Source organism: Taeniopygia guttata, chromosome 20 (assembly GCF_048771995.1).
Source record: "Taeniopygia guttata chromosome 20, bTaeGut7.mat, whole genome shotgun sequence".
Taxonomy (NCBI): Eukaryota; Metazoa; Chordata; class Aves; order Passeriformes; family Estrildidae; genus Taeniopygia; species Taeniopygia guttata.
The window spans coordinates 6,554,912-6,580,865 of NC_133045.1; the positions used below are offsets into that span (position 1 = coordinate 6,554,912).

Genomic DNA, 25,954 nt, shown 5'->3' on the forward strand with positions numbered 1-25,954 from the left:
CTGATCCAGAACTTCCCTGGCAGACTCTGTCTGAACCTGAGAGAAGTGGATGAAGTCCTTGGTCAGCTACAAGACACTCTAGGAAATCATTTGTCTATAGACGTGTTAAATACGGAACAAATTTCCACAAAGTATGAGAAATCTTGGCAGGATATTTGGGTTGTGATACTGAGAGAAGTGTGGTGCTGCACAGCCCTAAATGTCATGATGCATTTTGAAAAAGCCCTGCATCATTCTGCCTCTCCAGGGCCAGCTAAAAGCTCAAGCATGAACTGAAGTGCTGACACTTTTGCACCATGACAACTGGAGCAAAGACAAATTATTATACCCCTGGCAGTAGTTCCCCTTTTTTAAAAAACAAAACTAAAAAACTCATCATACATAATTAGATCAAGAAAGACACCTTCAGACCAGCAGCGTGAAGGTCGGGCAGGGAACACGTCTGCGAAGTGGAGAACATCTTTGCAGTTGGGAATAATTACTGAAACACAATCACAATCCAATTACTGCTGAGTGATAAAACATTTATTTAGAATGAAGTAAACACACCCCTTGTACTCTGCTGCAGCTCAGGCTGCTTGAAGCAGGAGCTAAGTTATTGTGGACAATCATGGCAATGTTTAACACCAGCTAATTTTGTAGAAAGAGAGGAATTCATAACTAGCCAGGCTCATCTATACACAGCTCACTGACAGCCAGCCTGGGTCTCAATAATTCAGACTTCCTAGGGGGGAAAAAAGAGAAAATCTAAATCATGTTTGTATTCTGTTTTGAAGATTAGTGTTTGCTGCAGAAGAGACTGTGAAAGCAAATGTTTCATTCCAGTGACACTGGCTTATTTAGTTCTTGTCTATTTACTTTCTAAACAACTGTTCACTCAAAAGAGAGCTTAATTCAGGGTGCCAGTTAAAATAATCATGTTAATTTCCTCACACCTTGTGTTTTACCAAGAACTGCAGTATTTGCACCTGGCAGAAGGGATGTGCAGAGTCCCATCTCTCCAGTGTGCCCAGGTCCCACTGGATGCCATCCCAACCCTCCAGTGTGTCCACTGCACCACACAGCTTAGGGCTGTTGGGGACAAAAGGAAGAACAGGGAAAATTATGTACCTACAGAAGATTTTTTAGCTGCCCTTGATGTGCCTGGCCATATCTAATTCTTCCAGGGTTTTAGCTTTCCTAACCTGATCCCTGGCTGCTCGGACAATCTCTGTGTGTTTCCCCCAGGCTACCTGTCCTTGCTTCCACTCTCTGTAGGCTTCCTTTTCGTGGCTGAGTTTGCCCAGGATATCCTTGTTCATCCATGCAGGCCTTATGGCATTTTTGCCTGACTCCCTATTGTCAGGATGCATTGCTCCTGAGCTTGGAGGAAGTTAGCTTTGGATATGAACCAGCTTTTTGGGCCCCTTTTCCCTCCATGACTTTATTCCATGATACTCTACACCAAGCTTACTCTTGAAGAGGCCAAAATCTGCTCTCCTGTAATGCAGGGCAATGAACTTTCAGTGTGATCTCCTCGCTGTCCCAGCAAGAGGATGAGAGGAAATGAAGTTGCAAAGGGCAACTTGGCTGGGCTGAACAAAAGGAAGGAAGTTTCACAACAGGGATGGTTGTGCAACACAATGGGACTGGAGTGACTTTGCAAGGCCTCGAACAACCAGGTCTGACTTTGCACTTGTCCAGTTCCAGGGACAACTGCACACAGGGAATCAGCCTGATGAGCACCAGAGCTCCCTGCCCGCCCAAGTGCTTTTGTGGCACCATCAGACACCTCTCACCCTGCAGCCACCTTAGGCCTTGCAAACACAAGCAACATTTAGTCACCAATTTAAGTACATTTAGTCATCAATTTTAGTATATTTCCACACATCAACATATAACTCTGCATCTTAGTGTTGCTTTGTTCTTTAACGGATATAAAGCAGAGATTGCTAACTGACAAAAAATGGGGGAAAAAAGAGATGGTAATATAAAAGGAGAAAGAGCTGTGATGCAGAGCTAAGATATCTGAAATTTTAGTTGCTGCTATGATGTCTGTAGCGGTGTGGATGCAGCAAGAGTGACAGAAATGTTCCCAGAGACAGAAAGACATTACACCAAATCAATTATCGCAGCACAACTGAACTTTTTGTCAATCTTAGCACTTAACAGCAGTGTCATCTTTCCAAAGATGACCTGCTATTAATTCAACACAAGAGTCACACAACTATATCTTTAAAATTTTGATAACAGGCAGCCAAAGACCAAAATCGATCACTTCTATTTGCAGAAGCAGATGCTGCTGAAAGATGACACCGCACCAAATGTGTCCGTGCCAAAAAGTATTTAACTTCCTAATTTTATAGGGTTAGGCTAAAATATGAACATTTGACAAAAAGTGAGATCACAACTGTGGTAGAGAAGAGCCTTTTATGAGAAGGTCACCCCGTGGTGACAAGAAAGGCTTCACTGTTGCATCTATTTTGGAAACTAAAGCGTTGCTTACAAGGATGAGCCATGAGAGCTCCCTGGAGCCATTAAAGGTCTATCATTTAGATATGCAGTCATCTTTTAGGAGCTATATTAATTACACAAATGGAACACCACAGCTCTGCTGGGGCTGGTCCAACTGACTGCAGAATTTCAGGTTCAGAGTGGCTGTGCAGAGCAGGGGGGGCTGCTCAGAGCTCAGCCTGCATTCTGTGAAGAGCAGAAGCCCTCCATGGAAAACTCACAGCTGTTGGCTGGTTTTAAAATCGTGCTTAAAAAGTATAAAAACATCAGTACTACTGTGTCTGAGAACAGAAAAAGGTGTGAAACTAGTGGGTCCAAAGGTAGAGAATGCTCTAAGTTGTGCACAACAAATGTTCCTGTAAACTTCCATTTCTGTGTTGTCCTTCAGCACTGGAAAGCAATGTCCACCTGCACGTGGCAGTGTGCAGGCTGGGACAGTCCCTCTCCAAGCACAAACAGCCCAAAGACAATTGACAGGTACAGGCAGGGCTCTGCAAGAAGCCAGCATCTGGATCCTCTCCTCTGCCAGGCTACAAGCAAGGGCAACTTAAAAGGAAAAAACTGAACAACAGTCCACTCCTTTCCAAAAACTGTCACCTGTCTGAATAGTCGAGGGAATGGAACAGGCCAGTCTTAGGGGCTGACTGCAGCATACAAACCACCTCACATGAAGCAAAAGGTGACAAAGAAGGTGTGGAGAGCCTCCAAGTCATTTGCATTTCCATATGATGCTGCAGAGAAAGCAGAATGATAAAGAAGAAACAGCCCAGTCAATCAAACCAGCAACAGATTTACTTTTCATACGCAGCTGTAAAGAATATTCATGAAACCAGATCACTTGCTATCATCTACCCCCAGAAATCAAAACTCATTTCGCTGATTTTGCCAAATTAGCTCTCACAATTGAAAATTTGCAGGAGCTTATGAGCTTCAAAGGATGCTTTCAAAAAGAAAGGGAGATTTACAGAGACCTTCTATCTATCTGAACAAGCTTGCTGAAATGAAAATTTCTGCTTTTCTCTAAAATCATTATTCTCTACTCAAACTTGACATCAGAAGAATCCTTGTTTTATTATTCTTTCGTCTTGAAAGGGATTGCTAAGGTCTACCTGGGGTGACTATTCTGGAGTTACAAGGCTTGTCATGACAGGAAGAATAAGATAACCTCAGGAACACATTTTGTGTGCACTTTACTCAAGGCAGTTTACACAGTTAATACTCAAATACCTGTTCTTGAAGTCACAATGATTAGATTTCCTCCCTATACCCTAAAAATTGGAGCTGGAGTCATGGCTGGGCACAGTCAGGAGATAATGCTACAAATTAATTTACAACAAAGCTGACATAAATCAGCAACAATTATCAATTACTACATTAGTGATTTCCAACTAAAACATGATCCTTAGTATATGTATGTGCATTGGTCAAAAATTCAGAGGCTGCAACCTCTACTAAGCCTTAGTCCTTACTAGTCTCAGTAAGCTGCTGCTTTATATTCAATTATGCAACTTTAAGACTGAAAATACATACTTAGGATGCACAAAAAAGTGTATGATGGTCATGTGTAAGCAACACTTCATTAATATTAAATATCGAATGGAACTGCAGTTTTCTTTGCTTTGGGCTATTTTTTAGAGATCACAGATGAACTTTAGCAGCTGGACAGCATAATTTGTACAGTCTGAAGAGGACTGAGTCATTTTAAGCAGCAGAGCAGAGAGATGTCAAACTACTGAACCAGAGCAAAAATTGCTCCATCGTTAATAAGTTCATCCCATGGCAAGAGGAGTTGAAATTTCCTTGCATTAAAAGCAGAACACGTAACACTTTTTATCTCTTTATGAGGACAAGTCTCCCCATAATTATGGCCTATCTCAAATTAAATCAAACCAAAACACTCCCAACAGGTCCTGCTATTAATAAGAAACTCCTAAATGAACATAAAAATCAGCCTAAATCTCTTAGGGAATAAGGTGTGAAAGACGTCTAAGGAGAAGAGCACCAACACGTACCCAAAGCTGTAACATCTACAGTGAGAACCCTTCCAAAAATAGGGGAGGAAATCCTCACAGTAATTGAAGGTGCTTAAGGTCAGGTTACCTCCTTTTATATCTCCTCTGCTTTAAATCTCAGACATGATTATAAACACAGAGCAGCTTTCTTCCTCCATCACAGATTTTCAGTGGCCACCTCACGTCTTTCACCTCATTAGCTTGAATTGCTAATTTAGTCCAGCAGCCACGTGACAGGCAGGAACTGTGAAGGTGCATCCAGAAAGAAGTGAACATTTCCTATTCTGCATCCTCTGGCTCAGCTCCTCATAAATCTTAATGAGAAACAACCTCATCAGCAGGGATGTAGTCTTCACATCCAGCACCTGTGGGTAACAGCTCAGGCTCCCCAGATGGCACAGAACCAAGTAAGCACTTCCTAACTCCCTTTCTATTCATAAGCCAGAAACTCATTTGCTTATCTAGAGAGAACAGAAAACAACATTGCAATGGATATTTTTTTCTCCCGAAGCTTGAAAATCTGTTGGCAGAAATGAATTTGCTTTTGAACCTCTGCAATGAGGGAATTTAAGAGTTGACACTTTTCCTTATTCTTATGCTTAGGAGTAAGGCTTTCTCCAGGATTTATTTTGATCCAGTAGGGAGTGAGTTTATTCTTAGAAGAGACAGGTAAGCTCCAGTTTGCCTGTATGTGCAAAGGCACAAATGTGCACGGGACAGAGATGTACTTACTAAGTGATTTACTACTGTTCTGTCTCTTGGCCGAGTCTCCTGAAGCACACTGCCTCCTGCACAGTGCTCAGGACCCTGTTAATCACATCTTCTCCAAGAAAAATGCTTCTGCCCAGAAAAAAATAAAATCCCCTACTTTCTATCCCCCATCCTACTAAATACAGGAGTGCTCAATAATAAACTGTTAAAACCAGCAAAAACAGCTCTGTTAAACATGTACATCCTTTCTCCAACTTCAGTATCTCTGACAAGCTAAACAGATAATTAACTTTGTCTTAGCAATGAAGCTTTGTCAAATGTGCAGGACAACCAAAGGTAGACAAGCATCCCCCTTAGATCTTGGATTGACTTCCCTTCATTCTGCAGCCTGCACAGAGCCAGTATTTCAATTACTAGGGCCAGTGTTCAAAAAGAAAAACAAAACACACAATAAAAACCCCACAACAAAATGCCAGCACACACAACACCTCCCATCCCTCAGAAATGCTGTCTGCATGTTCATGCAGCTTAATACTCTTAGGCAAATTTTGCTGGCCACTGCTTATGTCAAGCTTGCCAGCAAGGCTGCTATTAAAAGTCAGAAAGCAACAGGAATATTTCTCTGTGCAGATTTGTATTCTCCACACCCCAAGAGTGGCAGTAGGATGATTCTTACAGTTCGAGAACAATTTAATCAATGTAGGAGTTTGTATAAGCAGCATGTTATTTAAATGCATTATAATGCTGGGAGTGTTTTATGGTTCAATTATGACTAAATGGATCAATTTGCTTTAAACACAGAACTGCACCACTGGACATTAATAACACTAAGTAGTGGGAAGCTGCTGCAAAGAGCTATTGCTGTCCATGGAGAAAACCAGAGGCAAAATAAGAACTTTTGGCCAGTATCTTTGACGCACACATGATGTAAATCCTGACAAGACGTGGAGTTATTCTCCACGGCAGATGCATGAGTAATTTGGATAACGTGCCACTGCACTTTTCTGGACAACTAATGATATTATCATCTATGGCTACCTCAGCTATACACCAGTAAGACTTTAGTCAATTATAATATTAATGCAATCACATAATCCTTCTGCCACCCATTCTCATTCTGCTGCTCACACTGCAGGTTTTACAGTCATGGCTTTATGTGAAAAATCTCAGGTTAATTCATGGGGAAAAAAACGTTTCCTGAGTCTTGGCAGAAACATTTCTCTGGCTTAGGTTTAAGTGTCACCCACTGGATGTCTCACACAGCCACCAAGATGACAAGCTTACTCTGAATCATTTGTCAAATAGGAAATTGCCAAGCTTGCATCTTAGCTCATTTAATTTGCTAATGAAGCCCAATTCCCCCTCAAAAGGGGAAATACATTTTTTAAATGACACAACCATGCTTCTCAGTGTGGGCATGGTAAAAGCACAACAAAACCCAAGCCACCTCAAACTGTGTAAGAATGAAGCCTGGATTTTTTTTTTTCATTTTGAACATTTACAAACTCTAAAGAATTTTTTCCAGCACATTACATTATCAAGGTAGAACCAACAGTGTTATTAAAGCTTCTGGGCTACCTCTGCAGCAGACACTGAACTGAATGTGTGCCACATGAACAAAAACCCCACACCACAATCCTTCCCCTGTCTCCAGATTCCTCATTCATCTCAACCCGAGCACCAGACAGCCCAACTCACAGTACTGCTGGCAGTTCTGCATTCTCCAATATAATTCACCAGTTATTTCATGCTTAAACAAGCAAGATGTACTTTAACAGAGAAAATATGGCAGACTATAGTACTAGACAAACTAGATCCAATTTCACTTGGATCTGATTGTATTGCAGTGTTCAAAGAAGTCAACATTATTACAAAATTATGTTCCACTCTTTAAATCAGAGACAAATTCATGCCAAGATTCCACTATCTAAACAAGTACAGCAAGTAAATGAGAAAAAGGAAGAGTAAAAGCATAAAGAGTAAAAAATGCTTCATTGTTTACTAGCACTATATAGTCTCTCATAGAAAAATTTAAAAAGGACATTTCCAGACATATTAACAGCTCAAAAGTTATTCCAGCTTTCAAGCACAATGGAAATGTCAGTTATTACAAATCATTGCTCCTCTATAGTTCTCCAGCTACATTTAAAGTTTTCCTGGAATAGTTTAACTGCAATCCATAAGAAATCTTTCAGCAATCGATTTAGAAGTAAAATGTGTGCAGCACAATTTAGTATCTGCAGTTTCAGGCAATCACTTGAGTGCTTTCAGAATGTGTAACAGAATGGCACAGTGACATTTTTAATGATGCCTGACTATTTATATTGAGTGCCCAGAATAAAGCCAAGCAAATGAAAAAATTTAAGCAAACACAATTACAGCTCAATTGACTGCAAAACAAAACTTCCCCTACAATGTAAAATACTGGAATTTAAGATTCCTCTGAGCTAAGAAGTCACAAACTGATTTATGCAAGAATCAAGTCTACTGAAAGTTGTTTGCACTTTCAAGGCTATTGGAAGTTGTTTGTTATAGATTTCTAAGACAATCTTATGTATAAAACTCATGAAATACAACATTTTACACACTTTTTACATTAGAAAGAAATACAACCAAACAAAATACTAGTTAAGACAGAGATTTATTTTTTTTAATTAGAAAGAAGGGCTGGAACACAACTTCAGAAACCTGCAGTTAAAAAGCCCAGGACACCTAGGGAAGCTATAATGCCATGTAAAAAAACAAACCAGAAGGTTTTTATTGACTTAAAAATAGATTCTATTGTGAGTCATAAGACAAACTGCCAAAAAGAAATATAGGCATCTTTAAAAATATGATTCAATGAAGCTCCTTAAAACTCAGTAGCTCTCAAACAGCATTATTATATTTATATGTAAGATTACAAAAAAACACTTTCTCCAGAGGATTCTGCAGCAGGCTGATGAGCTTTAGGGCTAAATGCATTTAACTGAATGTTATAAATATGTAAATGGCAAGCTGAAAAATGGAGCTGCAGGGAATTCTCACAAAGGGCAAGCTGCTCAGAGACCCTGCCTTGCATCCCCAAAACATACTGGGAACTGCCCCGTGCAGCAGCCAGCATTTCAGAGTTACACCACCAAAGGAGGAGAAAAGGGTGTTAAGATGAAATTATCATTTTCATTAACATCAGATTTGCTGGAATGAAGCTACAAGCAGGCAAAATGCAGAATAACCTGCAGCAGAGTAGGCTCACTGGGCATCCCTGTGTGAACCATGGGCATGGACGTGGTCCCTGTGCCAGCCACCACCTCCAGAGCTGCTGCAGCACCTCTGCCACACACCTGCTCTGAACACCTTGCAAGCAGCAGCTGAGCAGCAGGGAGTTTATAAGGAGTCTAAGAAGGGTTTAAAATAAAAACTCCACTTTCCAGTCACGGAGATCTGGAGGTGTCAGAGCTTGTTGTGGAGCTCCCTCTTGAGGGTAGAGGCTGCCCTGTGGTAAAGGCATCGCTGCATCCTCCTAACTCACTCTGCTCAAAACCTGAGCATGTCCTTGCTGAAGAGATGTTATCAAAGGCATCTCCTCGAGCCTCTGAACACCACACACAGCTCTAGGTGCTTTTGAGTTACAAGCACTGCAGCATTAAAAAGATACCGAGAAGGTAAGCACGTGTCAAACACCGAAGATAAAACTCTAGAGGTGCTTTACTTAGTGCTGGCAGTGCAGGAGCACCAGACAGCAAAACCTCTGATACTGTGAGCCATGAAATGGAACAATACACACTGATGATGAGAAACTATCAGCAGCTTCATCAGGTTTATTTAGTACTGTTGAAATGTCCCTTTCTTTGGATGACGTTTTTGCTGCTCTAAGCCTCCATCCATCTCCTTGCTAGACCAACCTTGTTCCACCACACCACTGTCTTTGCTGCCCCAAGCTGTTACATGGACTGACACCTCTGGGTTTTAATGTGCTCAATCATGTTTATGAAAATTTGGAAAAATCTTTAAAGGGATTCTGCTGAAATCTCCCTCTCAAACCCAACATCGTTTCACGAGCTTCAAAGGGCCCTGACAGGGAAGAAGCTTTCACCACAGAAATTCCTGAGGAAAGGATTTTTCCAAACTCCTGTGAAGAACAGCTAAAGGCTCGATATCAGATGGCCAAGGAAGGCTTTGGAAGCGTTGCCAGAGCCAAAAGAACAAGCCTTGCATGTGATGATCATACTCGAGTACTGCTAAGCCCACAGTCAGCACTTTCTCCAGTCCTTGAGCAAACAAACATCCAGGCTGGCCAGTTGAGTCATCCCTGACTACCTCAGGACTGGGACGTTAACAAACCAGTGGGAATGGATTTCTATGAAGAATCCGTAATTCAGAAAAAGATTCCTTTTCTTGTAGTCATACTTTTCTGGGAAGGCTCTCCCTGCCATTTCTTTAATCAAAGAAACATTTTCAACCCTTTTCCAGCTCAAGCTGTGAGGTCTTCCACAGACTATAAGTCACAAAATTTTAAATCTTATATCTCTGACAAGGCTTGTGGCTTTAGTAAGCTCTGCTGTTTTAGGGCAGCATGGATTTCAAGTGGAGTGTCTGAAACAGCAACACAGCCCCCTGGGCTGTCCTCAGTGACTGCAGGAACACTAGAGCAGCACACCACTCCAGAGAGATGCCAACCCCTCCCACTGTGTGTCCTGCTGTGATGAAGCCTGCAATCTATTTCTCATTCCATAAATCTGTCTCTTCATTGAATGCATCACTCCTAAAACACACTTACTGCTTTCAGAGGCCAGGTTACAGCCAGATCATCTAAAGCAACACACATTTTGTGATTAACCTCTTGTTAGAGTCCCCCTGTACATTCTGTGAAAAATACAAAACCAGCAAAATAGAACTCACAAAAAAACCCCCAAAATTACTAGCTAGAATCAGATCTTATTTGATTAACACAAAAGCTTGTGGAAATTGTGCCCTTCAGCATACAAAGCATGGCTTGAAACTTGGACCTATGGAAGGTTTCTCAGAGGGCACTGACCTACATGTTTTGGCTTCCCTACAACCAAAAGGCACAATAATCAACCAAAAATATCAAAGCAGGTTGGAAATACAAATGATAGTCCACATGAAGCTTTAAGTAATATTCTTGAAATAAGAGAAGTTTCCTTACTTTTCATGGTGCCCTCCTCCTCTTCCTCCTCGGTGTTGATGACCATTGTGCCCAGCTGGGACTCCAGGGTGCCATCGTGTTCTATCATGGTGTTGGCTCCATCACTCATGGTGTTTACTGCTCTGATTGTGCCAGTTTCATCTCCACTCGCCCTCACCATGGTACCCGAATCCGTCTCATCCTCCTCCTGTTCAAACATGGCACAAACAGAGATTTTACTGATGCTGGTGAAGTGCCATGAAGAATGTCTGTATTTAAGGACACTGCCAAGTCACAGTAATTCAGAGGTTTTTACAGACACACAGAAGCGATGTTTGGTTTATGCACTTTGTTCTCTCTCTGTCATCTCCAAACAGGCCATGAAAACTAATGAATACTTTTATGCCAGCATGATAAGTAAGAGAACTGATAAATAATCAGCAGAAACTTCCCAGGGCAAACTGTATCTCATTTCTGAGCTGGTGAAGTGTCTGTAAGAGTGGATCAGAGCACTCAATTAGTCATCACTGTTTCTATTCATGCAGGCAGTTCTGAGAGCTGACCCTAACCCACTGTCTCCAGTGGCACAACTCACTGAGGAGTCACCAGGTTACTTGGCAGCACCAGGTCTAAGTCTAGAGAGTATGTGGCACATGGAAAGAACAGACCCTCATCCTGTTTTTTTTCCTATTTCTAACATTTGGGTAGTTTTACTCATTATAAACTTCAGGAGCACTGAAAAAAAATTAACTACATTTACAAATCTTTAAAAAGGATTCAAACAAATTATCAAAGTTTGGTAACATTTTTAAATTAAAATTATTTTTTATCTTTCCATTTTCTTAAAGGGACTAATAACAAAAGTTGGAATTATTGCTGCCAAGGCTTAGGAGATTGATTCTGTAGGAAAACACAATCTCTTCAAAGCAATTCTGGCAAAACAACTTTCTGGCAGTGTTATGTTAGCCAAAGGTGGCAGTTTCACCAGGTGGTGTGTGCTTCACTAAATGTGTATTTTGACTATGACTTCATTAAGAACTGGGTCAAGATTTCCACAATCCATTTGGTTTCTTCAAAATGTGAACCACCTACCCAATTGCATGAACAGAATTCCCTTTCCAGCCTTACAGTAGAGTTTCTGGGCATCTCACCTTAGATGAGATGCTCAAGTTTTGTTCTCAGTATGAAGTTCACATTCTCTGTGTGACCGTGGCCTTACTGATCTGTGTTAGTGTTAGAAGGAAAACACAGAGGTGTTGCACATCAAGCTGTAATACCCCAGCTCAATGTCATGGAAAGAGAGAAGTCACCTCTCCATGTTCTGGTGTTCCCAGCATTTTACCTGCTGTGTCAAGAGTGTCTGTGAATTTTACTTTCCAACCTCAAAACCAATAGCAAGAGAGCAGAAAACTACACAAGATGTTAATAGAGGAGAATTAATTTTGTGTGGTGTTGAGTGGGTGAGAGTAAGTAATAAATTTGTTAGCTACACATCATTTAACAAAGGACTACATCAGAAGTTTTCACATCACTTGGGAAGTGTTTGGGAAGCTTTTCTGCTAGCAAACATGGAGTAGAGAAGCTTCAGGAAAACACACACACCAACAGAGAGGACTCAACTCCACCACACTGACATCACCTCTCAGCACTGTGACCCCAGATCAGTCAGAAATGAACAAAGGACAGCAAAGACAAAACTCAGGGCAGGGACAGTACTTGTAGAATTGACATCATGGCAACATGATCAATAAAGTAACTTCCACACTGAAGAAATATCCAGTCCTAGACTGCAAAACCAGATGCACGATGTGTTCAGCACAGATACCGTGGACCATGCTGCTCAAGTGTCACCCCTGAGCAGGGCTGGCATACAATGCCTCGTGTTGCCCATTTCATTTACTCAGGCTGAAGCAGGCAGAGGCTCAAAAACCAGCTTTCAACATGCTTCCCGAAATGACATGCTGTAACCACTGAAACACAGAGCCAAACTGAAATTCACAGCAAGCCCTGAACACTTCCCATGCCCTCACCTCAGGCTTCTGTCGGTTGCTCTTGTGTAGAAGAAAGTTTCTATAAGGGATGTTCTAAAGCACAATAGTAAAACAACACAACAGACTTATATCACAGTGCATCAGAGATGATATTATTATTCTATACGAGGAGAGCAGTCTAAGACCTGAATCTACAATGAAAACATTCTCACTACTGCATAAATTATATAATCCAAGTGGGAAAATGAATCGAGTCTTCTGCATACAGCACTTTGTAGCCCAGCTTTAAGCTACACTATAAGGTGAACAGTACCCCACGCATGCTGCGTGTCCCACTCAAATACAGCTTGAGCAGGGACCAAGCATCAGGAAGACAGTCATAAAAAACTCCAGCACTAAGTCAAATCTGCTGGTAATTGGACAAAATATTGCAAAAAAAGAACCTGAAGCAGTTAAGCCTTATGACAGGAGCAAGAGTTTGGACTTTGCACACTGCTGCTATAAAATACTCACTGAATTTTCTTCATCCTCTTGATCAAGCTCACGCTGTTGTGCCTCTTGGCGTTTCAGCTTGATGTCCATTGCTTCATTAATCAGGTCCCGCAGAATTGATACTCCTTTGGCACTTTTAACAAATGGATGCTGAGAAATATTTTAAAAACAAATAAGCACTGCATCCAAAGCAGGACAGAACAGTAAAACACTTTTACTATGGCCCACCCCAAATCAAATTAAGGTTTAACTCAAAACATTACTAAAATAAAGATCCAGTTCTTCTGTTTGGCACAGGAAGGAGAACTTCCACCCTCCAAACAAGAACAAGCTCCAAGGGCTCAACTGATGTGAGACCTTGGGCTCATTCACCACCCACAGCTCTACTTACTTCTTTCTTTAGCTTAGCTGTCAAGAACCAATTACACAGACCATTACCATGCCTGGAACATCCTGAGCAACCACTTACAATTAGCCTGCCCTGTTTTGTGTTTTAAGAGACAGTTTCTTGGCAGTGTTGGTGGGAATTTGAAAGTAAAACAACAAATCCAAACCAAACAAAACCAGCAAACCAACAACAAACTCTGAAAGCCAAAACAACAAAAATAACCCAGAGAAGACAAAGGAAGCTGAAGTCAGACTGGTTCTTAGAGAAGAACTGAGAAGTTGAAGCTGTGTGAGATTTTTAAAATGAGTTACTAAAAAGTAAAAATCTGTAGTGAGCAAGAGCAGCAAGAAACTAAACCAACACTTCAAGAGCCACACAGCACAGGCTACCCTGGGCAAGCCTCCCCCAGAGCTCATGCTCTCCTAAGAAAAGGCAGACCTGCAGCAGCTGTGTTGCAGTGGCTCTCTGCTCCGGGCTCTTCACGAGACACTGCTTCACAAAGTCTGTAAAATTGTCCGACCACAGCTCCGGTTTCCGGAATGTTGGAGGTGGATTGGTAGGAATCATGAAAATTGCCTGAAAGCAGGAAGAATATTTCAGATTTCCACAACAAAGCAAAAAACCAACAATTCAACATAAATACACCCAAACACATGCTGGTACTAAAGAACAGTGGACTTGTCAAGGTGCTGCCTCTGAGGAGTTTGTGCCAACATTACACACAAATCTGCTTACAAGGATCAAGTAGCAGGAAAACAGACTTTTTTCACAAGGTGCTCACACTTGGCTGTGCCATTATGTGCCCCAAAAGTGTGCCTCTGACATTTTTCAGTCTCTAAAATTTGTGCTTGCATTAAAAAAAAATCCAAACAATTATTTGTATAATCCAGCTGAAAATATCCTTCACGTCCAACACAGAGCATCAGCTATGTCTTAACAGAAGAGGATTGTGATTATTTTTATTCCCATGCAGACTCTTCTTGACAAAGACCTGTTTTTCATTTAATCAACAGTACAAAGAACTGACAGAAAACAACTTGTTCTATATGTTAAAAGCAAGATTGCATGCTGATATATGATTCAGCCAGCTATGATAACAAAAATTTTCCAAACAGCAATATAGTCCTTACCCTCATGGGATGAATATCTGCATATGGTGGCTTTCCTTCAGCCATTTCTATTGCAGTGATTCCCAGGGACCAGATGTCTGCCACACAATTATACCCAATTTCCTGAATCACTTCTGGAGCCATCCAAAATGGGGTCCCTATGACTGTGTTCCGCTTTGCCATGGTGTCCTGAGGAGAAAAGGATAAAGATCCAGACAATGGCAACTGTATTAGCCACAAACAGTCATTCATGATTAATCAGCATTAATTATCACCCTAATTATCTTGCATGCATGCAGATTACTAGACTCAGCAAGACTAGAATACAGAAGTCTGCAAAGATCAATTAAAATGTGCTCACAGAACTTAAAAGTATCCTAAAAAAACCAGCAAATGCTACTACAAGCCATTAATTAGTTGTAACAGCTTCCACTGAGGAAGATCTGCTTTAATCTGCTGCTGGTTTAGCATCTCATGTTGATGCAAAGTGCTAAAAACCAGCTATGAGCAATTTGTCCAGCTCCACAATCCCATCAGACACATAGATTTAGAAGATAAACTGAAATGTACACAGGCACCCTGGTTTTACTTACTGTAAGTTGTCCTGCCACTCCAAAATCAGCAAGCTTAGCATGTCCCTCTGTATTTAGCAATATATTTCCAGCTTTGATGTCCCTGTGTATTTTCCTCATAAAATGCAGGTACTCCAGTCCTTTCAGAGTCGATTGCACTATTGTAGCAATTTCCTCCTCTGTGAGCTGAAGAAGGGAAGAGTGGAATTGTGCTTTGGTCTGTATTTTACTGAGATTCACTAATTGCCACTTAATTGCCTTCACTAAAGGTTGCCATACCAGTGGGGAGTGAGTTAGTGACTTACAGCGTTATGTGGCAGAATTAGATCACAACCAGCATAAATAAACACACAACCACATTTCATATGCCATAACCTTTTCTCAGCTAGTAATTCTTATCCTGAAATAAACAAAGTAATACAAAGTAGGGTCTTACTTGGAATCAATCTGGGTTTTTAGGAAAGCCAACGCACCAAAACCTGCTCCACCGTAGGGCCAATGGCTGTGTCAGGCACTGAACACTGAGAATTATGCCCTAACAACTCAGCTTCCTTGAGCTGCTGGACACCCATATTCCCACCCACGCACTCAAAGGAGAAAGGACGTACAGTTTTATTTCGTAACCGAATAATGTCAGACACAGATCCAGCACCACAGTATTCCATGACTATCCACAGGTCTGTGTTCTTAAAATAGCTGCCGTAGTATTTCACCACATGAGGACTAGGAAAAAAGAAGGATAAAACAAAGGGTCAAACATCAGTAACCAGCATCACTGAATAAGCACAATACACTGCAGAGACCCCAGATCAGAAGTATTCCAGAACACCCTGAATTCTGCACAGGGCTCCCCAGTCCTGCCAAGCCTGTTCCCACAGCAGGGCTCATATGACCTGCCAGTAAGTCACTCCAGGGAGCTAAACTGGCCAACAAATCCCACAGAAACAAGGAGCGATTAGCCCTCGGTCTGGTTCAGCTCCCTGAACCAGGTTACAGCAGGGTCAGTGCTGGGACAGGACGAGGAATGGGAAACAGGCCACAGCAGCCCCTGGTAAAGGTGCTACAGAACATTTGCAAACAAACAGAAACAATAAATAAAGCCCACAATTTGCTGGAAAATAGCTACCATGCTTAGACAAACATTCCCCCACTACCACGTGAACCTACTTGTCTCTTTGATTTAGTTCAGGATATATTTTAAGATCTCAGCACAACCTAAGACCCAGCCTCAGTCAGCTATCTGCCTGCCCAAAAAGCAAACAACCTAGTAAAGTACACTCCTCAGAAAAACCATGTGTCCTCTGAAAAAGGTAAAGCAGAAACTAACAGAAAGACTGTCCCTGATTTGATAGGAATGGAGCTAAGGAACAAAGTGTGCTTAATCTATTCTCTGCTGAACATCTTCTAATGAAAAAGCTTTAAAACTAGCAAGTCAGTCACACTGCACATTGTCCCTTAATGCTTGCACAGAAAATGTGATGCTCCAGTGATTCATCCCCTCTGCTGTTCACAACTCTGAGGTCTCACTTCAGGCCTTACAGTACTAATATTTAATTTAAGAGAAAGTAGTAATGCATTTCAAGTTATGCAGTAAGGTTTTTCAGGAACAATTTCTTTTCAAGGTACTCTCTGCTGCCTGCCCCTAAGTCATCTTCATTTAACTACAGTGAGAGTGGAAAGCAATAGAGTAAGTGACTGGGACCACATTTTTATACTGCTCATGTAATTTATTTTAAATGGCTTTCCACACAGGAAGTCCTTCAAAGTAGTGTTTCCTAAGGCCAGATTCATAACACCAGAAGAAATGAGTGTATTTTAAACCTTCAGCCTTGGACTTTGAGAGGGTCTTCCCTACCCATAAGTAGATAGGCTAAGGCACTGCAGCACGCCTTCCTATAAAAACATGCACAAAGGGGAACAACAATCAGCCCACAGAGCTGCCAGCAGGTCGTTCTGGGGTGCTCAGATCAGCAGAGAGCTTGTGCTGCAGCAGAGCCTGCAGAGGCAGAACAGGACCTTGTGCTGCAGCAGAGCCTGCAGAGGCAGGACAGGACCTTGTGCTGCAGCAGAGCCTGCAGAGGCAGAACAGGACCTTGTGCTGCAGCAGAGCCTGCAGAGGCAGAACAGAACTGGGAAGGACAGAGGTCGTGCACATGCAAGAGCAGTCATGCATTAGCGGCTCTCATCCACGTGCCCTTTAAAAAAGAAACAAAAAACCTCCTCCTGACAGTTTTCTAGGCCTTGCTGGGAAGCCAGCACCCCTGTGCTGCACAAATCAAGTTCCCACTGTCCAAGAAGTGACGGCGCCCGGGCAGGAGGCAGTGACTGCTCACAGGGCTGGCTCTGGGCTGGCAGCAAGTGCAGGGTTACTCAGCTCTGTGCTCTCTCCTGCTGCAAGGCACACTTCTGCTGTTTTACCTCTGCACTACCCAAATGGTCAGCTGAGGTGACTCAGTGGATACGAGGTAACTTGACTGTACAAATCCAGCCTTTTAAAAAACACGTAAGGCAACGTCATGGCTCTTATCTGATTAAATGCCAGGTCATGGGTGATACTTTTCCTTGCATCCCAATAAAGGGTCTTGCAGCACATGCTTACCTATCGCATTGTTGCATTATGGATATTTCCTTGATAATTTCTTGCAGGTCAGATTCCACAGGAACTTGTTTAATTGCAACAACTTGACCCGTTTCTTTATGGATGGCTTTGAACACACTGCCATAAGAACTAGAAAACAAAACATTCAACAAATACTGAATATAGTAATATTTTAAAAATGCAAGTATTATGGTTTTGCTTTTTGTGAGTGTAATCATCAGGTAAAATATTAACTATCCTTTTATTAAAAATAGTTTGTATTTTAATGTAAATAATCAGTCCACTAACTTCTAAACACTGTAATACAAATAAGTCAGCACACTGAGACTGTGAAGGAAGGGCACACCATCATTACCCTGACCATGGCTTTGGAATGGCCTTTCACACAAATTCAACAACTAACATTTCTTTTTTTCCAGCATGGAGTACAAGCTGAGCATCAGTAAGAACTACAACTCTGGTCAGAAAGGTTTGCTTGTTCCTGTCAGATATTACCACTCTCATTTCCAGCTTCTTTACTTACAGTAGCCAGGCAGATTTACAACTCAGTCTTTTCAAACTGCTTAAGGCAGTGAACATATCACTGCAGGAGTGTTCCCATGCTGCTGTGCCTCACCAAAGGGCACAGTGTCACAAGTTCACTCCACCAGGCAGATCTCCCTCAAGAGGTACCAGGGATGAACCACAAAATCTCTTGAATTCCCAGGGAGCTCTGCCAACTCCTGGCTGGGATATTTCACAAACTTTTAAACTCCCTACTACTGACCCATAACCTGATATTTGGATTAAGCTATTGCATTCTTGGAAAACAAATTCTTTATTCTGTTATTAACCAAACAATGCCATTATGTCAGTAACTACCTTTCAGAAACAGGACTATGACAAAAGTGAAACATCAGAGTCTGCTGAACACATCTCCATTACACAGATGCGTTTTCCTAGAAAAATGTACATTGAGCCCACTGGAACACAACACATACCCTTCTCCAAGCTTCTCCAGGACATCAAATACTTCTTCAGGCTGTTTCGTTAAACTGTCTTCGTCTAACTTCTTCAGCTGCCTGTATGGGTAAAGAGAGAGAAATTATTACATTTAATTTTATGGCAGATTGGGCTCTGCTGAAACAGAAGAATAAATAGCACCACTTAAACATACAAAAGGTTTGGCATGAAGTAAATTGATTATGAAGTATTTCCCTGTATTTCACCTCATTTTCCCAGTATTTCACCTCATGAGGAGACTGGATATTATTAACATCCAATAGCCAAAAAGACTGTGAATTACAAAGCATAGAGTGTGAGCAGGCACACAAATCTACAGCTCCTCTTGGCAGAAATCAGTTTCAGGATCTATATGCTGGTGGTCACATCTCAGCATGGCACAGTCTTGAAGCCATTGAACATATCTGCTGAATATCAATACTGGAATGGAAGGATATTTACCAAAAAAAAGGGAACATCATCTTCCTTGATGATCAGAGTATGTGTGGAATACATTTGTTGGGAGGCAGGAGGCAATACTACTCTCACCTGTACATTTTTATCATCAAAACTTCAGATCTTAACTTCATGGGCCTGGACACTTACTAGGAAGATTCTATCAGGAAAAAGCAAACTGTATATGACTCTCAGGATCTTAATGCCATCCTTCTTAAAGTATTGCTAATAAGAGTCATCTAACATAATTTCTAGGAATAAAAACCTGCCATGTGCTGTGATTCTTCATGTGGGCCCACTTCCCCTAGTACACCTTTTAGGGAGATCCCGTACACAAAGCAACAAGAAGCTCAATCATATTTGTTTGAGTCTACACTGTAGAGCTGTTCATCAAACCTCCTGAAACAGCTAAGGACTACATAACAAAAAGGTCTGAAAACAGTATTTTATTGTACGTGCTAAGAGTATCCAACAGCCCACAAACAAGTGCTCTTTCATCTTCACACGAACTAAAAAAAATCTGAAACAACAATAAACAAAAACAAAAAATAGCCAACAAAACCCCCTCCAAACTCCTGAAACCATCTCATTAAAGTTTTTTAAACACAGAAGCTTAAAAGTCTCAGAGTTTTTAGCACTGATTGGTGTTTAAAGTAAAACACATGTGGCTGCCTGCAACTGCGAATTACTCCTGAAAGCTCTTAACAGCTGCTGCTAAAGATCAGGACTCCAGTTACAGCAATACTAATTTTTATACTAAATATATAACTTTTTTACCCAATTTCTTCAGAAATAGAACAAAAAAACCATTCACTGATCCCTGGCTATTATGTTTATGCACAAAAGCCACACGGGAGGAGCAGCTCACGCATGGAGCACATACAATGGCTTCCTGAAGCAGAGGAAACATTATATAGAAGCAGACTCAGGAAGTGGTGAAATACTGAAAGTAGCTGCTAGCTTCCCTGCTCAGATAAGCATTAAACAGAATTTACTTGTCCCTGTGAAAATGGAGAGGGAAGAAGGTGTGGGAAAAGAGGAAAAGCAAGTAACACATGCACCAGAAAACACATAAGCCACCATTTCCAAGGAGCCCAAAATGTGGTGATGCAAGCGGCAGACCCTTCTTGTTTAAGTTGAGGCCTAAATTCCACAAGCATAAAAGAAAAAAAAAAAACACTTTTCATATACCAAACACAACAACCAGACAACTACAGTGCTTGCAGCAAACAGCCTAATTTCTACTGCAGACCAGGAGCCCAATTACTTTGCATTGTCCTGCTCCATCGAGTGCACTCGCTGCTGCCTGGCACACTCTGCCGTTCTCCTGGATGTTTTACAGGTGCAACAGCAACACAAACCCAATCTCACCTCTGTTATTATTCAGATCTAATCTTAATCACCTGCTCTGTAAACACTGATATAAGCAATTATAGAAGGAAACGAAGCTTGTTTTGTTTTTTAACAGAACATACACCACTGTTTAAGCAAGGGGGCCAGTGCCACAGGGGACCAGCGCCAGCAGCTTCCTTTGTTCGCTGCCGAAGCGCTCCCGGGCCCCAGCTGCGAGCCGCTGATAGGATTCTGACACTGACACTTCATTCAAGCTGCCGCCGGTCCCCAGCTCTGCCCCGCGGCCCCGGCCCGGCCTGGCAGCCCGAGATAGGCGACTCACGGCTTCGTTTCGCCCCGAAACCCCGAGGGTCCGGGCTCGGTGTGCCGGTGTGCCCGGGCTGGGCACCGCGCCCGGACACGGCACCGGGGGCACAGACCCGCACAAAATTCAGCCAAGGAGAGACGCGAGGGGAGAAGTGACCGGGGCTTTGTCAGCGCACCGGCACGGGCCAGCACAGCCCGTCCAGCCGGCAGGAGCTCCCGCAGCAGCGCGGGCAGCGCCTCCCCGCCAGGGCTCCCTCTGAGCCGCTTCCCGGCCCCGAGCGCGGTGCTGCCCAGCACGGACCTGCCGCCGCTGCCCGGTGCTGCCCGGTGCCTCGGGCTGCTGCCCACGGCCCCGCGGCTCCGGGCAGCGCCCCGGAGAACCGAGGGGGCCGGAGCTCGGCGCGCCCGCAGCCCCACTCCCGGCCCCCGCGGGGGTGACCCGGGCCGGAGCATCCCCGGTCCCGGCAGGAACACACTCCGCGCTTACCGGCGCGGGTTCCGCAGCTGCACCGTCTCCATGGCGGTGTGTCGGTGAGCCGGGTCTGCCCCTCACTGCTCCATGGCACCGCTCCGCCGCTTCCGCCCGCCGCCGGATGCCAGCGGGGAGCGCCCGCCCCGGCTGCGGCGGGCGGGGCGCGGCTTCCCGGGCGCGGCGGCGGCGGCGCGATGGCCGCGTCCCCCGGTGCGCTGCGCCGGGCCGGCAACGAGGAGTTCCGCCGCGGGCAGTACGGCCCGGCCGCCGAGCTCTACTCCCGGGCGCTGGCGCAGCTGGAAGCCGCAGGTAAGGCACGACCCGGGGCGGGCGGGCGGGGGCAGCCCTCTGAATCCCGCCTGAATGGCGTGTGCCCGCGCAGGGGATGCCAGCGCCGAGGAGCGCAGCGTGCTGCTGGCCAACCGCGCCGCCTGCCACCTCAAGGACGGCGCCTGCAGCCTCTGCGTGGCCGACTGCACCAGGTGAGCGGCGGCGGGGCCGGAGGGAGCGCTCGGCCGCTTCCCCCCTCGGCCGGGCGGGCGGAGGAGCGGCGGCAGCCCCGGGCGCGCCGGCTCACGGCGCCGCGGGCGCTCTGCCCTCACCGCAGCGCGCTCCAGCTCGTCCCGTTCGGCATCAAGCCCCTCCTGCGGCGGGCAGCGGCGTACGAGGCGATGGAGAGGTACTCGCTGGCCTATGTGGACTACAAGACGGCGCTGCAGGTGGACTGCTCCGTCCAGGCGGCGCACGATGGAGTCAACAGGTACGGAACGCTGCCCGGTGACCGAAGGGAGCAGCCAAAGGCTCGGGAATACGGCAGCTGTGTGCTGCTGCTCCAGCCGTGCTCATTCCCGCTGCCGAATCCCAGGCCTGGCTATGCTCCCTCTGCCTGCCTGTGCCTATAGCTCCTCTCAGGGCGCTGGTCGAGGTCTGGGAATGATTGCTGTGGGACTGTTTTTGCTTTGCTCAGTGCATGGTTTAAAGGAAATAATGAACTGAAGTTCATTACCCTATCCTTTAAGCCTCTCTATGTTTACTGTGTTTACAGGCTGCTATAGTCCTGTTCTCTTTCTGGTGCTCTCTGCTTGCCAGACCAAGGAGTGAAATACATGTCTCTTGCTCACCTGAGCAGTCACAGCCCCAGCCCATGTCCTGTTGTATTTTTAGCCCTGCTGGTGTGAAGATAATCTTTTTGCAAATGTCCTGTCTGTAGAATAAACCTAGCTGAGATGCATGTAAAGAAATCAGCAGACAGATGCTGTTCTTAAATACACAAGCCAGGTTAAAAGTGGTGTGGCTGGGTACTGCGTGGCCCAGCCAGCCAACAGCCAGGGTGACTGGCAGCTGTCTCTTCCAGGATGACTAAAGCCCTGCTGGAGAAGGATGGCATGAACTGGCGTCAGAAGCTCCCACCAATCCCCACAGTGCCTGTTTCTGCTCAGACGAGGTGGAGCATTCCTTCTGCCCAGGCCCCTGGGGCAGACACTCCTCCTGCAACTGCACCACAGGGAGAACGAGGTGGGAACGAGCCCTGGGGCTGGGCAGAGAGCCCTGCAGCTCCCAAGGGTGATGAACAAGACAGCTGCCACACCTGCTTGGTGTGTTTGCAGCCTGGGCTGAGACCTGGAGAAACCCAAGCCTGGTTCTGCCACAGCCTTTTCAGTTGATTCTGGTTTCTTTGATGTCTCTGTGTTTTGCCTCTGGTATGGGGATATTTGTTTTCTGTGATGTTGTGATATTCTTGTTGGGTTTATAGAGTTCTGTATCCTTTTACACCATTTCCAGACAAGACTGCTGCTGACATGGAGAGAGCTAGAATGCTTAAGGAAGAAGGAAATGAATTTGTAAAGAAAGGAAACCATAAAAAAGCAGTTGAGAAGTACAGTGAGAGTTTAAAGCTCAACAAGGAATGTGCAACTTACACCAACAGGTACTGTTCAGCTCTTTGCCTAACTATTTCTTGGCCCTATATAAAAGCCACCATGGTACTTCCTGGCAGAACTGTTTAATGTTTGCTCCCAAACTAATGAATAAAACAAAACTACCCCCTCAGGTTCATCCCAAGTGCAGCCTCCCCTGTAGTATAACATTCTTTGATTAGGTAGTACAGAACCCCTTGGAGACAGTCCCCTGTGGGCTGCCAGGGGATTTCTCCCTTGACTGCTTTGTCTGACAGGACTCAGGTATGTTGAGTGGTCTCTGCTCTCTTACAAACCTCACACTGCAGACTGTTGTTCTTAAACACTCAAAGTACTTCTAAGGCAGCTGCAGCAAGCAGAGCAGGGGCTGCACTGGCAGAGGCAGGAACCTGCATCCTCAAAGTGCAAGTGCAGGTTCTTTGGCTTTAGGGCAGGTTGCTCTAAACATCTTCCTTTTTATTTCTTTGCAAAAACCATTTCCTTTTTTTTTCCTCCCTGTAAATGAAACAAACTTGAGCTCAAGATTAAGATGGCATAAGACACGAGGATGGTTTTGGAGCCCAGCTTTGTGCTGCACTGGCAGCTGCTCTGTGTGTTGTGGCAGTGGATGCTGCTTTCAGGCAAAGGTCTCTGAGCAGGTGTGTGTGTTGCAGAGCTCTCTGTTTCCTGAGCCTGAAGCAATACAAGGAAGCAGCACAGGACTGCACTGAAGCTCTGAAGTTGGATCCTAAGAATGTCAAGGCACTCTACAGGCGTGCTCAAGCACTCAAAGAACTGAAGGTAAGTCAGGAGTTTCTGAAGGGCTTTAGGCTAGGACTAGATGCTGTTGATGCATGATCAGAGCCAGAGATACCCTTAAGGGCTTGTTTCTGTGCTAGGCAACCTCTGCCATCAGACCTTTAAGGGCTGAGAGTCAGACTTTGCTGTTTGAATCTCATGAGTTTGTCAGCATTAGGTCCTGTTTCTAGAGATGCTGAAGGCAACTGCTTTTCAGAGAATCACAGACAATGCTGAGTTGGAAGGGGCCCACAGGGACTCTGGAGTCCAGCTCCTCCCCTGCACAGCACCAGCCCCAGCAATGACACCCTGGGCCTGAGAGTGTTGTGCAAACACTGTCAGGCTTGCTGCTGTGACCATGGCCCTGGGGAGCCTGTTCCACTGCCCACCCATCCTCTGGGTGAAGAACCTTTTCCTAATACCCAAACCCCCGACACATCTTCAGGCCATGCCCACAGATCCTGTCCCTGTCACCACAGAGACCAGTGTTGTGTTGGGCTTTATCTTTTTGTCTCATGAGGAGTGCTGGAGTCAGTACTGGAGTAGCTATTGCATTGGTGTTGGACTCAGAAGGCACTTGAGTGATGAAATTATCTTCTCAGCCCTAGTTTGAACATGTTTTAGAACAGCTACATGAATGCCAGTGCTTGAGCAGTTACAGAGAGGGAGTCACAGGCTTAACTGTGCTGCCTTTGCCTCTGTTGCTGGGTAGTAGTTCTGCCTTAGACTGCCTTTTTAATGCACTACCCCTTAAAAAATATTCTCTTTCTAGGATTATAAATCAAGTATTGCCGACATCAAGAGCTTGTTGAAAACTGAACCAAAGAACACAGCTGCACTGAGATTACTGCAAGAACTGAACAGAGCCTAGGGTAACCAAGCAACAAGGAAAGCTTTCTTTTCCACTGCAGAGAAAAGCTTTCTCCCTTCTGCTGTTGATACAGGGACCAGTTGATGCGGGATTGGTGTTGAAATCTCTCTTCCAGTGCTGCTGAGATCTAAGAGGTTCTGTACCAGCACAATGATTGTTAAGACATAATCTGTATCAAACTTATTCAGCTGGCTCTATGATCATGCACAGTTTTAATGCCCCTCCCCAAGAGGCACTTAGGTTAATTTTCCTGGTTGAAGTCAACTTGCCTCTAACTATTGGCCTCAGGGACTCTTTACATGTTGGCTAAGATGCACAGAAGTGGCTGTTCCTGTCTGAAGAGCTACAGAGGGGTTTTAGTCCTTATTCAGGTGACAGTTTTGCTGCATTTGTGCTGCTATTACTGAAAGAAAGTCGCTGCAAGAGCTGCTGTAGTTGCAGAGCTCCACATACCCTTCATGTGACAGGGGCTCAGTTACTTGCACAGGGCCAAGCTTGTTCCCTCTCCCCCTTCATGCCTGCTGGCCCTCAGCTGGGTTCTGCTGCTTAGTGTGGCTGGGCAGATGTTTACAGTAGCAGCTTTCTTTAATTATTCTGCACATTTAAGAAAACAGCAGCAAGTTAAGCCTGCCTTGTTACACTGTGCACTGTTCTTTCAGATTCTGGGTGCTTGGGAATTTTGCAATGTTTTTTTTTTTTGGTCTTGTTTTTTTTTCTTTTTTTAAACCACTTTAGCTCTGTGCCTTTTGGAGCAGTTGCTGTGGGGTGTTACAGGGAGGAAAATATGCAGTAACACCCCAGCTGAGGTCTGGCTTACTACTTCAATGCATGTTTAAATTTCCCTTGGTCTGATATTGTTGGCACTGATTTTAAATAGTAGATAAAAAGATACTTGGAGTTACTTTGTGAACTGTTAAAACCTATTCTCATTAAAGCCATGTTTATTTTCACTCTAGGACTGTGTTTTTTGTGATGGATGGAACAGGGGAAGGGGAACACTTGATTAATCATTTCATACTGTCTCCTCTCTTTCTCAGAGGATTTCAGGCACTGTACAGGGGCCTTGCTCTTTCAGACAGTGACCTCAGCTCATAGTTGCCATTAAAATTAGAGTTCAGAGAACCAGAAAGCCTACAGCTCCAGGGACACTGGGGCTGGGAGAGGCATGCCAAGGAGAGCACAGCTCTGCATCATGGTTTCCAACCATTGCTCAGCCTTGCACTCTGCCTCAGCTAGTAAGATGCCGGGCAATGCTGGACCTGATCCAACTCATAATACAGAATAATAAGATTATATAATGAGAAAAAGCTAGCCCTTGGTCAGGGTT

The 25,954-nt window shown here is 44.2% G+C and overlaps 2 protein-coding genes across 4 annotated transcripts in view; one reads left to right on the forward strand and one right to left on the reverse strand.

Moving 5' to 3' along the window:
* Nucleotides 1-21,213, reverse strand: part of STK4 (serine/threonine kinase 4) — a 46,008-nt gene extending 24,795 nt beyond the window's left edge. The window contains exons 1-11 of one of the 3 annotated variants that reach the window (XM_072917217.1): nt 21,079-21,213; nt 18,476-18,556; nt 17,496-17,624; nt 15,505-15,619; nt 14,918-15,082; nt 14,346-14,513; nt 13,654-13,791; nt 12,849-12,977; nt 12,375-12,428; nt 10,366-10,552; nt 3,102-3,224 (exon numbers count right to left, since the gene is read on the reverse strand). In XM_072917217.1, the coding sequence (XP_072773318.1) occupies nt 3,157-3,224; nt 10,366-10,552; nt 12,375-12,428; nt 12,849-12,977; nt 13,654-13,791; nt 14,346-14,513; nt 14,918-15,082; nt 15,505-15,619; nt 17,496-17,624; nt 18,476-18,556; nt 21,079-21,110 (1,266 nt within the window). In that variant the 5' untranslated portion in view covers nt 21,111-21,213 and the 3' untranslated portion in view covers nt 3,102-3,156. Of the gene's footprint in view, nt 1-3,101; nt 3,225-10,365; nt 10,553-12,374; nt 12,429-12,848; nt 12,978-13,653; nt 13,792-14,345; nt 14,514-14,917; nt 15,083-15,504; nt 15,620-17,495; nt 17,625-18,475; nt 18,557-21,078 lie in introns of those variants that run through there. The other 2 variants (XM_030289006.4, XM_030289007.4) reach the window with 2 other exon arrangements.
* TOMM34 (translocase of outer mitochondrial membrane 34) lies at nt 21,201-25,582 on the forward strand. Its single transcript, XM_030289008.4, has 7 exons — nt 21,201-21,372; nt 21,446-21,545; nt 21,671-21,823; nt 22,418-22,578; nt 22,846-22,990; nt 23,633-23,759; nt 24,529-25,582. The coding sequence occupies exons 1-7, from the start codon at nt 21,258-21,260 to the stop codon at nt 24,625-24,627; spliced, it is 900 nt and encodes a 299-aa protein (XP_030144868.4). The 5' UTR covers nt 21,201-21,257; the 3' UTR covers nt 24,628-25,582.
* Nucleotides 25,583-25,954: the final 372 nt, after the last annotated feature.

Excerpts from the sequence above, each read along its gene's own strand:
- TOMM34 (XM_030289008.4), top strand. The coding sequence starts at position 21,258 with ATGGCCGCGTCCCCCGGTGCGCTGCGCCGGGCCGGCAACGAGGAGTTC. Across the intron at positions 21,824-22,417 it reads GCGCACGATGGAGTCAACAG|GATGACTAAAGCCCTGCTGG; the intron begins GTACGGAACGCT and ends TGTCTCTTCCAG. Across the intron at positions 22,991-23,632 it reads TGTGCAACTTACACCAACAG|AGCTCTCTGTTTCCTGAGCC; the intron begins GTACTGTTCAGC and ends TGTGTGTTGCAG.